A 14340-nucleotide genomic window follows, 5' to 3' on the forward strand; every position below is an offset into this window, starting at 1 on the left:
GCCCACAGGGTTGTAGGAGTGAGGAATCCCTGGAGGACTTTGTGGTTTCTCCTGCTGGCTCTTCACCCTTCAGGAGGAAGCTGGGGCCATCACTGAGCTCAAATCTCAGCCCCCTGCTCCTCCCTGCTCTGCTGGACTTGCACTTCAGCCCCATCCCTGGGGAACTCAGGACTTGGAGCAATTTCCTCCAATTAATCCTGTCCTAGCAAGGTGCTGCACCTCTGGGCAGGCAATACCTGCAGAAAGGACAAGAATTAATTAGTCATTAGAAATCACACCTATCAATTCACTTTGTGTAAAAAGCACCTTCTTTTCCTTCGGAGCATTCCACCCATCCTCCTCTCCATCTCTTGGAGACACGGGCTGATTCCAGCACTGTCAGGGTGCAATTCCAGTGCTGTTCCCTCCTGGAGTGTCCCACCAGGAGCTGTGTTTGCTGGCTGGGGTGGTTATTGGGGTTTCAGAGGTCCCACACACACTCATTTCAGGGGGGTTTCCCTTTAGAAGCAGCGCACACAGAAATTGGATTTGCACCTTTGTTTGGTGACAAAAGGGAGGAAATTAAAGAGGCAACACTTCAATGAAAGCTCCTCTTTACCTGCCTTTGGATTAGCACAGCTCAAGAGCAGCTTTTATCCAGAGAAGATGCCTTGTTATTTGTCAGGGATGTAAGAGGCGCGAGGCAGAGCCTTGGAGTCAGTCACTTCGCAAGGGAAACGCAATTATAAAAACTTTAAACCCCTAAATGTTTGCAGGAGATTAGGAGGAACCGGAGTTTGAAAGAGTTTTAATTCATTTTTCCAAACTTTCTCTGCTCCAAGTTCCTGACTTTGGTTGCTGCCTCAGAGCCAGGTTTTGTGAGCACTAAACCGAGTCCCTGAGGTTTGCCTGAGCACAATTTATGTTTAGGTTGCCATTAAAAGTAATGTCTTGTGAATGGCAGACATTCAGTGCGTTGTTCTGAATTATTTGTGTGCAAAATATTTACAGTTGAACCCCCCCCAGCAGGAGCAGCGGTTAATTACTTACACACAAAAGCTAAAGTCATTTTTCTTGTCTGTTTTTCTTTTGGATGTAATTACAGAAATGTGGGAAATACTTTTCCAAGGCTTTTGAACTCCAAAGTGGAACAGAAGGAAGACACCAGGGGGACATCCACCGTTCAGTGTTATTTTCCTTGCACAGGAGAGAGAGAGAGAAAGAAAGAAAGAAGAAAAAAAAAAGGAACTTTCCGAGATGAGCACCAAAGTCTCAAGTTTTCAAAGGTTTGCATAACAAACAAGAGACACATTGTGGGTTGCATCTTGACTTTGAAGGCTTGCCACTGTCAACTGAAATAAAATGGCAAGGTTTAAAGCCTTAACCAAGTTCACAAGGAAAATATTTGGACTGAAAGTTTTGGAAAGTTTTCTCTCTTTGAAGTAGTTTGTCATGTGTTACCAATGTGAACTTTATTGACCTTGAAACGTTTTTTTTTTTGAATCAAATAGCAACTAGTGACACTTTAGTAAAATCCTAAATCAACAACCATCTCCTGGCGGCTCCAGCTTCGTAGCAAATGCAGGCAAAACAGGGAATCTACAGAGGAGACCTTTATTATTCATAAATGAAGCCTGCCAAAACCTTCCCGAAATAGCATTCAAAGACCCTTTTAAGGTCATGGATCCTGAACAAAGCCAGAAGAGCACAAAAAAGGCTGAGGAAAGTCCAAGAAAGAGGCTTCCCAAAGGAGAGGCTTTCCAAGGCAGTATTTCATCCCCAACTACGTACCAGGGCAGCTCTGCTCCTTCCCAAGGAACCCCTCTCCGAGATATCATCTCGCAGCAGCACTTTCCCGGCTCCTTGCCCGTTCCTCGGGAAGAGCCTCAGGAGAAGCCCGGCCACCAGAAACAACCCAAGCCCTCCTCCTTCGACCACCCTGCCCACGTCCCGCAGCTTCAGCAGCACGCACTGGCACCAGCATTCATGTCCCCGGGGAAGCCGGAGCACGTCCTGGAAGGTCCCACATGGCAGCTAGTTGATCCAGTCAGGCCAGGGCCCTCCGGCTCCTTCCCGTCCCCCGGGCTGCACGCCCACCACGGCCAGCTCCTCCCGTCCCACTCGCCCATCATTCCTGCAGAGGACATGCCAGCCGTGCAGAAGGTCTTCATCCCCCGCCCCGCCCAGGTGTCCCTGAAGCAGGCTGAGGAGGTGCACAAGAAGGAGAAGAAGCCTCAGAAGCCGGGCAAGTACATCTGCCAGTACTGCAGCAGGCCCTGCGCGAAGCCCAGCGTGCTCCAGAAACACATCAGGTCCCACACGGGGGAGAGGCCCTACCCTTGCATTCCATGCGGCTTCTCCTTCAAGACGAAGAGCAATTTGTACAAACACAGGAAGTCTCACGCTCACCGGATAAAAGCTGGGCTGGCCTCAGGGATCGGAGCAGAGATGTATCCGTCGAGCCTGGAGATGGAGAGGATCGGCGGGGAGGACTTTGAGGAGCCGACGGAAGGGGAAAGCACGGACTCGGAGGAGGAGACGGCAGCGATGTCGGGCCACGCCGTGGAGCTGTCGCCCAGGCAGAAGCACACCCTGCTCTCCAGCAGCCTGCTGAGTGCAGGGAGCCAAGGCTCCAGCCACGACCGCTGCTCATTGTCCCATTCCAGCATGTCCCAGTCCCTCGAGGACAGCTCCCAGTTCGTGGAGCCGTCGTCGGAGCACGCCCTGAGCCATAAGTCCGAGGACACCCACACCATCAAGCAGAAGCTGGCGCTGCGCCTGAGCGAGCGCAAGAAGGTGATCGACGAGCAGGCCTTCCTGAGCCCCGGCAGCAAAGGCAGCACGGAGTCCGGGTACTTCTCCAGATCCGAGAGCGCCGAGCAGCAGATCAGCCCTCCCAACACCAACGCCAAATCTTACGCCGAGATCATCTTCGGGAAGTGTGGGAGGATCGGGCAAAGGACAGCGGCACTGGCTGCAAACACAACCCCGGGGTTCCCACACCTGTCCGGTGATGAGAAGCCCAGCATGGTCCCGCTGTCTGTGCCTAGAACACAGGTGATAGAACACATCACTAAGCTAATCACCATTAACGAAGCCGTTGTGGACACCAGCGAAATCGACAGTGTGAAGCCCAGAAGAAGCTCTCTATCAAGGCGTAGCAGCATTGAATCCCCGAAGTCTGGTGCGTACAGAGAACCGTTTCAGTTCGATATCAAGTCTGGTTCCAGCAGCCAGCTGGATGCAGCGAAAGTGTTGGCGTCCCACGGTGAAAAAATGAAGCCCGAACAATCATTGTTGTCACTTCAGCAATCCCACAGTGCCACAGAGACAGTGCCTCTCCTAAGAAGCCACTCAATGCCTTCTGCTGCATGCACTATAAGCTCCCCACACACCTTTAGAGGTAGCTATTCATTCGATGATCACATCATGGAGCCGGAAGTCTTAAGCCGCAGCCAAGCGTTTTCCTCCCACCCTCGAATGCTAAAGCGCCAACCAGCTATCGAGCTACCCCTGGGAGTGGAATATGTCTCAGAGGAGGTCGGCTCTGCCAGCAAAGAAACTGTTCCCAAACCTCCCGAGGAGCCTGAAACCAAGGAAAGCGATCTAACCAAAAAGTCCCGCAAGGGCCCGAAGGCGAAAGGGTTCATGTACGAGTGTAACGTGTGCGGCGCTCGCTACAAGAAAAGGGACAACTATGAGGCCCACAAGAAGTACTACTGCTCAGAACTGCAGCTCTCCAAGCCCCGCTCTGCCACATCCCACACCTCGGCGGAGCCGGAGAAGAGCGCGGCGGATCCCGACGTGTGGCCCCAGATGATGCACTACAAGCTGGGCAGCACCTTGGAGCTCACCCCGCTGCGGAAGAGGAGGAAGGAGAAGAGCCTCGGGGATGATGAGGAACCTCCAGCTTTCGAAGTGTCTGACACTCCCTCCTCCAGCACCGGCCCGGGCGCTCAGTTTGCAAACCTGGCCTCGTCTGACGTGGCTCTAAACCTGACCCGTGAATCCATGAAGTCACCAGCAGACTCGGGAAAATCCGCACCTCCCGAGGCCAGCGCCAGCTTCCATTCCAGGAACACCAAACCGGCTTCGAGCACAGAGGGCAAGGAGAGGAGGACAACCTCCAAGGAGATCTCTGTCATCCAACACACGAGCTCCTTTGAGAAGTCGGACTCCATCGAGCAGCCCAGCAGCTTGGAAGAGGACAAGCCCTTGTCCCAGTTCCCGTCTCAGTCCACACCCCAGCACAGCCGCCCCCCTCACTCCCTGCAGCCCAGGCTGGTCCGCCAGCCCAACATCCAGGTCCCTGAGATCCTGGTCACAGAAGAGCCGGACAGACCAGAAACAGAGCCAGAACCTCCTCCGAAGGAGCCAGAGAAAACCGAGGAATTCCAGTGGCCACAGAGGAGCCAGACTCTTTCCCAGCTCCCTGCGGAAAAACTCCCACCCAAGAAGAAGCGGCTTCGGCTGGCAGAAATGGCCCAGTCCTCTGGGGAGTCCAGCTTTGAGTCCGTCTCCCTCACCCGGAGCCCCAGTCAGGAGAGCAGCCTGTCCCACGGCTCCAGCCATTCCGTCTCCTTTGACCGGGATGACCACACCAAGCCAGAGTCAAGCAGCCAGCCCTCCGAATCCCAACCAAAACCTCCTGGAGTCGGCTCCCATATGCTGATGGTCCCCAGCCACCATCACCATTCCAGGGAAATGCGGAGATCTGCTTCCGAGCAGACGCCAAACGTGTCCCACCCTTCCCAGATGTCAGAGACTCGCAGCAAATCCTTCGACTACGGGAGCTTGTCGTCCACTCCTGCCTCCACCCCCGGCCCCTCCACCTCCTCGGCCCCCCAGGAGAGGAGGAAATGCTTCCTGGTGCGGCAGGCGTCCCTCACCAGGCACCCCGAGCACGAGCCGGACCCGGCCCCGCCGGGCTGGCCGGACACAGAGGATCCAGCTCCTTCTTCAAGTAAACCTCCAGCCACGAGTTTGCCCCATCAGCCGACCTCGTCTTCCCCTTTGCCCTCTCACAGCACCTACCCGAGCGACAAGAGCCAGCCAAAGGACAGCCCCGAGCCATCCTACAGCCCGCCATACACAGAGGCTCTGCAGGTGTTCCACCACCCCGTGCCACAGCTGGCGCTGCACGAGAAGCACTTCATGGCCCCCCAGGTTTCCATATTCCCCTACCAGCACCTCCTGCCGCAGCCAGGGCAGTCTGCAGAGCTCTTCGCCGCGCACACCATGTCTGACATCCTCTCCGCCCAGTTCTCCATGCCTCAGATCCCTCCCTCCATATTCCAGACCCCGCCGCTACCCCTCCCACAAACGCTCATCCACCCGGGCCCGCTCCACCTCGCTCCTCCCTTGATGTCTCACCCCGCCGAGGTGTCCTTCAGGCACCCTTCATTCCTGCCCGTGCACTACCCTGTCTCCTCCCCAATCCCCTCAGCCTTTTTCCTGCCTCTCCAGTCTCAGTTTGCCCTCCACTTGCCAGGTGATGCCGGTGGACATTTGCCGCAGATCAAATCCGGTTTGTTCTCGGCAGCAGGGAGCTCCAGCCTGTCCCCATGCACGGATTACGACTCGGACAGCAGGTTGCACCCTCTGACCTGCGCAGCGAGTCCCGCGCTGTCTGTCACCGTCACCCAGCTCGTTGTCCCCACCCGGACAGAGCCCATGGTGTCGCTGGTGGTCCCCGTTCGCATCCAGACCAACATGCCCTCCTACGGCAGCGCCATGTACACCACGCTCTCCCAGATCCTGGTCACGCAGTCCCAGTGCAGCTCCTCCACCATCGTCCTCCCCAAATTCGATGACCACCAGCCCAAGGGTGCCCTGGTGTGCAGCGCTGATGTCCACGGGCTGGGTTTTGACCTGGCCCAGATGATCACAGAGGAGCAGAGAAGTCTTTTCCAGAGCCCGTACCTGAGAGTGCCCCTGCCCTTACCGGAAAGAAAGGGCTACATGCCCCTCACCTGCCCCTCAGACAGCGTCCTCGGCCTGGAGGGGGGCCCCTCCACAGTTGGGGGGAGCAAAAGGATGTTGTCCCCAGCTGGCAGTTTAGAGCTGACCATGGAGACCCAGCAGCAGAAGAGAGTAAAGGAGGAGGAAGTGTCTGAAGCAGAAGAGAAGCTGGAAGTGGTGAAGCCACCCGGTGCAATAGAGGAAGGGAAAAAGCAGGATAAATCTCACTTCCTTGCAGAAAGCCAAGACAGGGTCGAAGCTGAGACACCACCCGGCGTGTCCGTGGAGCAGTCGGAGCCAAAGGAAACCCCGAGCAGTTCCCAGCAGGCAGCGTCCCGGTCGGGTTCCCCGAGCTTTGAGGCACTGCAGGAGTACGAGCAGCCAGCTGGCAAACAGTTCCTCAGCCAGGAGCCTCTGCAGCCCGTGAAGAAGGAAGACTCCAAAGAACCGGTGGAGCAGCCTCCACCAACCCCTGCCAGCGCTGCCCCCGTGCCCGAGGGCGCCGCCGGCGTGGGGAAGGCCCAGGAAGGCCCAGACACCAAGAAGGTCCTGCAGTTCCCCAGTCTCCACACAACCACTAATGTCAGTTGGTGCTATTTAAACTACATCAAGCCAAATCACACCCAGCAAGCCGACGGCCGCTCCTCAGTGTACGCCAGCTGGTGCATCAGCCTCTACAACCCCAACCTGCCCGGGGTGTCCACCAAGGCAGCCCTGGCCCTGCTGAGGTCCAAGCAGAAGGTGAGCAAGGAGACCTACACCATGGCCACCGCTCCGCGGCCTGAGGCGGGCAGGCTGGTCCCGGCCAGCTCCAGGAAGCCCAAAATGACCGAGGTAATGCAATCCTATCTCTTTCTCCTGATCCATTTGGATGCGTGGGTGGAGGGGGCTGAGTGCCGGGGCGTGGCTGTGCTGAGGTTGGTTGGGGTTTACTCGTCCCGCTGGCGCTTTGGGAGGCGCCTGTTCTCGGTGAAGCTCTTAGAGTGAAGAACCCAAACCCCGCTGAAACCCCAAGCCAGGAGGCAGGAGAGCCTGCTCTGAGGCCAGGTTTCTGTTCCCCAGTTCCTACCTGCTTTCTAACCCAAGAAGTAGGAATCACCACCCCACGAACCACAACTGCTCCAGCACAAAGGATTAGACTTCATTTGCATTTGTCTTGATATTTCAAACAGCTTTATAATTTTTAATTTTTTTAATTTTTTTTTTTTTTGGTTTAAATGCTGTTATAATTCCCTACATTTTGCATGTTAGAAATGAAAAAAAAAAAAAAAAGGATTACCTTGGGGAAATGGGATTCTGTCTGGTTGTGCATCTGCTCATCTCACATTAATGAACATAGAGAGGCATGCTTAAAAGTATTTAAAAAATATTAAAAGGAGATTTGCAAGTGTATTTAGGCCCCTGAAGAAGCACAAAGGCTGTCAGTGGCATTTATAAAAAGTGCCTCGGTGGGTTTTGTTAAACACCCCTGTGGTTTGGTCCGTTTGGTCCAGAGCTGTCCACCTGCTCTTCCAGGTATTTAAGGATATTTTATGCCTGGTTTTAGAGTTAAGACTTCACTGGCTTCCCAGGGTCAGAGCTCCCCCAAGGCATTGCCCACACAGGCACAGAAGTCTTTAAGACCCTCCTGTGAGCTGCCTAATTTTATGTATCTCATTTTAAAGCCAGACTTTACCCTTCCTGCTTAATGCTGAACCAAACAGATCCCTTTAATCCAGATCATGTTCATGTAGATTAGCAAACAGAATCACTCTAAAGATTTTGCAATTTGATATTCATCTCAAGTCAATTTATATTGATGGATTATTCATTTTATTTCTGTGTCATGAAATGAACTCTGAATATTAAATTTATCATAATCGCTGCTGCAGCTGCTGCTTATAAATATGTCTTAAAATACGCAGTAGAGTCGCTTTGATTCAATAAATCTTTATTTCTATTCAGCATTTCCATCCCTCTCCTGCAGAAATCCAAGAGGCAGATTTCTAGGGACACAGGGGCAGATAATTACCTGAGCAGTGCAATAACCACGCTGAGATTTATGCACTATTTTTCCAAGGGGTTTTATCGGAGCGGTACCATAGCATCCTCGATTTGAATCCCTAAAGGAAGTGCCTGTGCTGCTCTGAGCTCTGCTCTTTGCCATGGTGCTAAAACCCACACCCAGGGGGTGTCCAAGAGGTACCAGACCCTCCCACCCTGAAGGCACAGGTTAAACATCAGTGGTTCAGCCCTCACTCATCCAAATCCCCATTTCACTGCATGCATTTCCCCCAGACCCCTCAGCAAACCCCTCCAGGCAGTGGTGCAGGTTCAGGTTCCCGTGGCACAACTTGCAAAAGGAAGAGTCTGCCCTGCCCAGCTCACCTGGGTGGATCCTAAACCCAGCCCTCCTCCCCCAAGAGCCGCAGTGGAGATAAACTGAATTCTTGCCGAGCACAGAACCCATTTTTCCATCAGTGGGGGTGAAATCCTCCGTGCAGGGTTTAAAACACGCACGGCCGGGGTCGCAGCGGCTGCCAGGACGTGCGGTAGCATCGCTCCAGGGTTGGGGATCCAACCCTCAGCTAACTCCGCTCTGGCTCCTTCCCTCCAACACCCCCTCCTTTATGTAACTGCAGGTTGTCAGTCGAGCTCCCAGGAGATGTGAAGAAGCTCTGGTGTTTTGTACAGTTGTGCATGCAGCAAGCAGTAGTTCTGTACGTGCCGTCTCCGTCCTTGGCTTGGGGTTTAAATTTCCAGTGGGATTTGCTGAGCAGATAATTCTGGAATTCTGGAGTGGCTGCGGGCTCCAGCATGCATGTAGGGATGGCTGGTGACTGTACTGGGGCTTGCACACTCTGTAAATTCGAAGATTGTAAAAGGGGATAGTAGTGACTGTATGATTTTGGCTCTCTGGTGCCTTTCATCTGTCAATGTTTTTGTGCTTTCGAAAGTTGCAATAAATAAACCTCGTGCTGCATCCAGCAAGTCAATTGTTTTGTATTCCTCAGCAAACCTGGGAAGCTTGTCCCTAGCCGTGTTCTGAGCCTGTAGCTCCTATCAGGAGGTGAAGTCACAACCCTAAAAGTTTAATTTTTGAGGGTTCTGAGCATCTTCTGACGCTGATTTCCTCGCTGTCATCTCCATGCCCAGAGCATCCAGATCAAGACCATTCCTGCTGTTAAATGGCTCAAATTATTCCTGGCACTGTTCTACCCCTGAGCCTTTTGTCATGAAATTCCTGGCACTTTTAGGGAAACAGGGACCACTCCCAGGAGGCTCCTAGGATGGGTGTGTGGATGGTGTGGACGTGGGGCTGATCCAACCCTGAGGACAGAGAGCAGCCCTGGGTGCACTGAGTGCTCTGAGCTGAGCTCCTGGAATTCCTGGGCAAATCTGAAATGCTTGACTCTGGTTTTGCCAAGCGACTTTTGAGTCCATCCCTCCTCCTGCTGAGCATCCCGTGGCAGCTGGGGGAGCTGGGTTATATCCCACTGGATCCTCTTGGAGCTGCTCACTCTGTGGCTTCCCCCAAAACCAGGGGAGACAAAGAGGCTCCACTGGGGTGATTCATCCCCCTCCAGACCAGGCTGAGGTGGGGCAGGTGAATCACCTGGGGAGCCGCCACTCCTGCCGGCCAGAGCCAAGGGTGACCAGCTGGGCTTCAGGGGCTGCCTTCAGGCCAAAACCCCTGGAGAAACTGCTCTCAGGTGCCTGCAACCTGTTTCCATCAATTACAGAAAGTGTGAGGATATAGATCCAGGATCCTCATCCTGGAGATGGATTCGGTTGAATGTCAGAGTTACTGTGGGAGAAGTTACCTGGGGGCAGGAATCTGCTTTCATTTCTCTGGAGACCCCTGTGTTTGTCCTGGTAGGATTTAGGGGAAAACATCCCAACATTTCACTCCAGGTTGAAGAGCTCTCCTGCATTTGTCCTGGTAGGATTTAGGGGGTAATGCCGCAATATTTCATTCCAGGTGTGGAGAGCTCTCCCTGGGTTTGTCCCAGGATTTAGGACATCCCAACATTTCATTCCAGGTGTGGAGAGCTCTCCCTGGGTTTGTCCCAGGATTTAGGACATCCCAACATTTCATTCCAGGTGTGGAGAGCTCTCCCTGGGTTTGTCCCAGGATTTAGGACATCCCAACATTTCATTCCAGGTGTGGAGAGCTCTCCCTGGGTTTGTCCCAGGATTTAGGACATCCCAACATTTCATTCCAGGTGTGGAGAGCTCTCCCTGGGTTTGTCCCAGGATTTAGGACATCCCAACATTTCATTCCAGGTGTGGAGAGCTCACCCTGGGTTTGTCCCAGGATTTAGGACATCCCAACATTTCATTCCAGGTGTGGAGAGCTCTCCCTGGGTTTGTCCCAGGATTTAGGACATCCCAACATTTCATTCCAGGTGCGGGGAGCTCTCCCTCATCCCACCCAGACCCACAGAGGCAGCTTTGATGTTTAGGTCCATGCTCTAACAAACAACATTCATCGTGTAGGTGAGGTGTCAGGGCATGACTTAAACCTGGGGCCAGACAGGGTTTAGACACAAAACCCCCTCAACGAGTGGCAATTTAACAGAGAAAAAGCAGATTTGACCCTGGGAACGTGTGGGGAGGTTGAGGATTCTTTTCTCCCGTGGGTTTTGTGGCTTTCTCTGCGCGGCGCCCTTGGCAGCGGGGTTGCAGTGAAAGGAAATCACCCGGGAGCGCTGCCTGGCGAGAGATTTATGTCAGGCTGAAATCCAAATTTGTGTGAATGTGGGGGAAACACGGAGGTTCAGTGTAGGAATTGTGCAGATGCCTCCTCTCCAGACCTTTCAGACGTGTATTTCAGAGAGAGGAATACCCAGGACAGGTTTGGGAACAGAGACCCCACACGCTCAGAGTCACCCCAGCCACCACGCTTCTCTTCATCCTTCACTTCTCCGGCTGGCAGGAGCTGGATAACCTGGAGGGAAGCAATTAAAAAGCCTGTCAGGGGTGACAGCAAATGCAACACCACCCTCAGGGCCCCAGATGCAGAAGCGAGGCCCCATTTGTTAGGAGGGTGCCCCGATTCCAGCCCTCGGTGTGGGGAGCAGCGCTGGGGACGCCGCTGGCTCTGCTGGGGCTGCTTGCTCTGTGTCTGCCTGCCAGTGATTCTGTCTGTAATCATGGATTGTTTTGCTCTTTTGGGGAGATAGGTTCATTTGCCTTCGCTCCTTTCTAATGAAGGTCGAAAAGATATAACTAGAGCTGAGAAGGAAGAGGAGAAAAGGGGAAAATCAGAAGAAGAGGCTCTTGTGACCAAGCGAGGGGAGCCGGTGAGGATCAAGATCTTTGAAGGAGGGTGAGTGTCTCGTTTTATTTCTCTTCCTGTGTCTCTCACTTGCGTAGAGTTGTGACAATGATGGCGAGGTGCTGCTGGAGGTGAGCAGATGGAGCTGATTACAGCTTATTCTCCCACAGCCACTGTAAAAACTTGGCCCTCCAGATCTGGAGCGCATTAATTTCCTATTTTTGAGCTGTCTTTAAGTCAGCAGTCACCTGGATCTCTTTTCTGGGTGGGTGGTTGAGTGAAGAGCACAAACCCATCTGGCAGCTGTCTCTGAAGTGACAGAGGTGCTCTCTGTATCTCCTCAATCTTCCCAGAGCCTTCTCCTGGAATGATGTTCCCAGTCTGAGGAGGATCTGGGCAGATCTTCCCTGATGCCCGGGGTCTGGGTGGGGAACAAAAGAAGAGTTTTGTTCATGTGATTTCCATCCCACCCAACCCAAATAGCTCCAACCAGAATGGATGCAAGGCCTTAATTTGATGTGTATCTTAAACCTCGGCTCCAGGTAATTCAGAGGGCGCCTCAGGAATTCAGAGCTGGTCTAATGCTGCCGTTTATTTCTTTAAAATTTAAAAAAAATAGCTCACAAGCAATGTGTCTGTGGGTTGCAGTTAAAGATCATCCTTCCTGGGTGTTGCAGGGGGGGCCAAATCAGTGCCAGCAATTTCCAGCAGGATTTATCAGCTCTGCCCTTGCTGTTGGGTGGTCTTGGTGTCTGTGTGTTAGCAAAAGGCTTTCATTAGGCTGTGCTTGTGGTTTTTCTGCTGTTACCAGATGAAATTTGCTTTTATTTTAAAATACCTCGTTAGCAGATGGTCCAGCTAGCAAAGCGAGAGGGAAAGCAGAGCTTTGGGACGGGAAAGCTGCTGGTTGTTCAGGAGAAGGCAGCTCTGCCCCGGGTGCGAGCTCTGTGCGCCCAGCTCGGGCTTGGGCAGGGAGTGGGGGATGCAAAGAGCCAAACCCTGCCGTGGCTGTGGCCAGAATGGGAGCTTTGATGGGCTCAGGAAATCTCTGCCACCCTCCTGCAGCAGGTGGGAGCCATGGGACCCACTGGGATGGGTTTTATTCCCTTCAATCTGCTCTGTGCCGTCCTGAACCGGTGCTGAGCTCAGTTTTAAATTTCCCGTAGCTCTGACCGTGTCCCTCTGGCTGCCACTCTGTGCCAATGGGGCTCATCAGGAGGTCACAACCATGAATTCCATGCCTGAATCCCGTGTTCAATTCCCAAATTCATGGCTCTGCCCAGGGCCAGCAGGACCCGTTGTGCTCCCAAGCGGCTCCGTGTGCTCCGTGCCTCATTCCCACAAGGTTTCTGATGTCGGGGTGGTCAGGGCCAGCAGCCAGGACCTTTTCCTGCTGCCCTTTCCCAGGTGTCTGCCAGGACCTTTTCCTGCTGCCCTTTCCCAGGTGTCTGCCAGGACCTTTTCCTGCTGCCCTTTCCCAGGTGTCTGCCAGGACCTTTTCCTGCTGCCCTTTCCCAGGTGTCTGCCAGGACCTTTTCCTGCTGCCCTTTCCCAGGTGTCTGCCAGGACCTTTTCCTGCAGATTTCACCACAGGGTGCCTGGTGCCTTCTGCAGGCTCCCAAATGGATCAGATTCCCTTTCCCAGCCATCTCTCGAGAATGTTTTACACAAAGTGCAGCCAATTTCAAGACATTATCCCATTCTCTTCTTTTACTTTTCCTCACTATAAAAATGCCTTCCTTGACTCATTTTCCCCCTTCTTTATTGGTTTCACACTGAATGCTGCTGGCCAGGCCCATCCTTCCAGGGGGATGCAGTTGGATTTGAAGCTTTTGGATCCATCCCATACTTTGTTGTCTCGACCAAGGAGTGAGATTATACAGAAATTCACAAAAGCTGCACTTGCTGCAACTCTTTTAGTTCCTCCTTCCCCTCATTTTTTTATCTCTTTGGAGCTCTTGCCTTTCTCTCTGACATCTTCAATACTTTTCATTCTGTAGAGTCTTCTGGCTTCCCCAGTCCCATCACTTTCCCCCTCTGCCTCTCCTCAGAGCACTTCCAGGACCATCTCTGAGGTTTCTCCTGCTGCTCTCCAGCCTCCCAGCTGGAATCTTTATCCCTCAGCTTTCAGGGAAGACCAGGAAAGCCAAATCTCCTCTTTCCACCATTCCCACTTGTCAGGAAGGAGCTGATGAAGCCTCGCAGAGCGCTGGGGGCAGCTTGGCTTCCCTTGTCTCCCTTGGAGGTGTCTCCTCCACAGACCTGGGAGTGGATGGCTCCTTCTGTTTTCCCCCTGGGAAGGGGTTTGGACCCAGCATTTGCAGGTTCCTTGAGCCTGGAGGTTTGTGCCTGGTTTGGGGTCAGGGCTCAGTAGCACCGGGGCTCACTCTTGGCATGAAGGGTTTGTGCTGCCAGCTCAGGATGTGGCCCTGGGGCTGCCAGGAGGACCTGGCTGTGGAGGTTTCCAGCTCCTGGTGGGTTCCCAGCCCTTCCAGCACCGTCTTCCCGATGGGAAAAGGCTCTGCAGACCCTTTGCAGGGTCTCTGGCTCCCTGGAAGCCTCAGGAGGGACGTGCACCGTCCGACCTGAACCTCTCCGCATTAAACTGGGGGTGGGATCCGTGGAGTTTTCCACTGAAAGAATAAATTCCTCTTGGAGAGCAAGCCTTGAGGTCACTCCACGTGTAACCTCAGCCACGGCTCCTCATTTGAAATCGTGGAGCTGTGTCAGGCTGGATCAATCCCCTCTCCACTCAGATGGCCCCAGCCCTTGGCCCTTGGAGTCATTTAACACCCCAAGGACGGGCTGGAGGCTGCACAGGCTCCTCGGGCTGCCTCTGGGAGAGCCAGAAACAGCCAGGTCAATGCCTGAGCTCCTCAAGGAGCCAATCAAGATATCCATCCTGAGGGATGCTGCGGTGGTCTGGAGCGGGGAAAGTGATCTCTTGAAGGTCAGGCTGGCCCCCAGTGCCACAGGAGAAGCGCTCTGGTTCCTCGGTGTCACCTTCAGCACCCCCCTGGGTGCCCATTCTGCAATCTGACATCATGAAACCAGAGATTGGTATCGACCTGCTGGCAGAGCGGGGTCTGTCTGCTCTCAGGGGCTGCTCAGGGACCTGCTCCCTGCTTGCTGCCGTTCCC

The 14340-nt window shown here is 53.7% G+C and overlaps 1 protein-coding gene across 2 annotated transcripts in view; it reads left to right on the forward strand.

Annotated features, from left to right (window-relative positions):
- The first annotated feature begins 1506 nt into the window (after positions 1-1506).
- The window catches only part of HIVEP3 (HIVEP zinc finger 3), a 51714-nt gene continuing 38880 nt past the window's right edge, over positions 1507-14340 (forward strand). The window contains exons 1-2 of one of the 2 annotated variants that reach the window (XM_086863245.1): positions 1507-6774; positions 11106-11251. In XM_086863245.1, coding sequence (XP_086719371.1) covers positions 1660-6774; positions 11106-11251 — 5261 coding nt within the window. In that variant the 5' untranslated portion in view covers positions 1507-1659. The remainder of the gene's footprint in view (positions 6775-11105; positions 11252-14340) is intronic. The other variant, XM_086863246.1, reaches the window with a different exon arrangement.

Source organism: Cyanistes caeruleus, chromosome 26, assembly GCF_971803275.1.
Source record: "Cyanistes caeruleus chromosome 26, bCyaCae1.hap1.1, whole genome shotgun sequence".
In the NCBI taxonomy this organism is placed as follows: Eukaryota; Metazoa; Chordata; class Aves; order Passeriformes; family Paridae; genus Cyanistes; species Cyanistes caeruleus.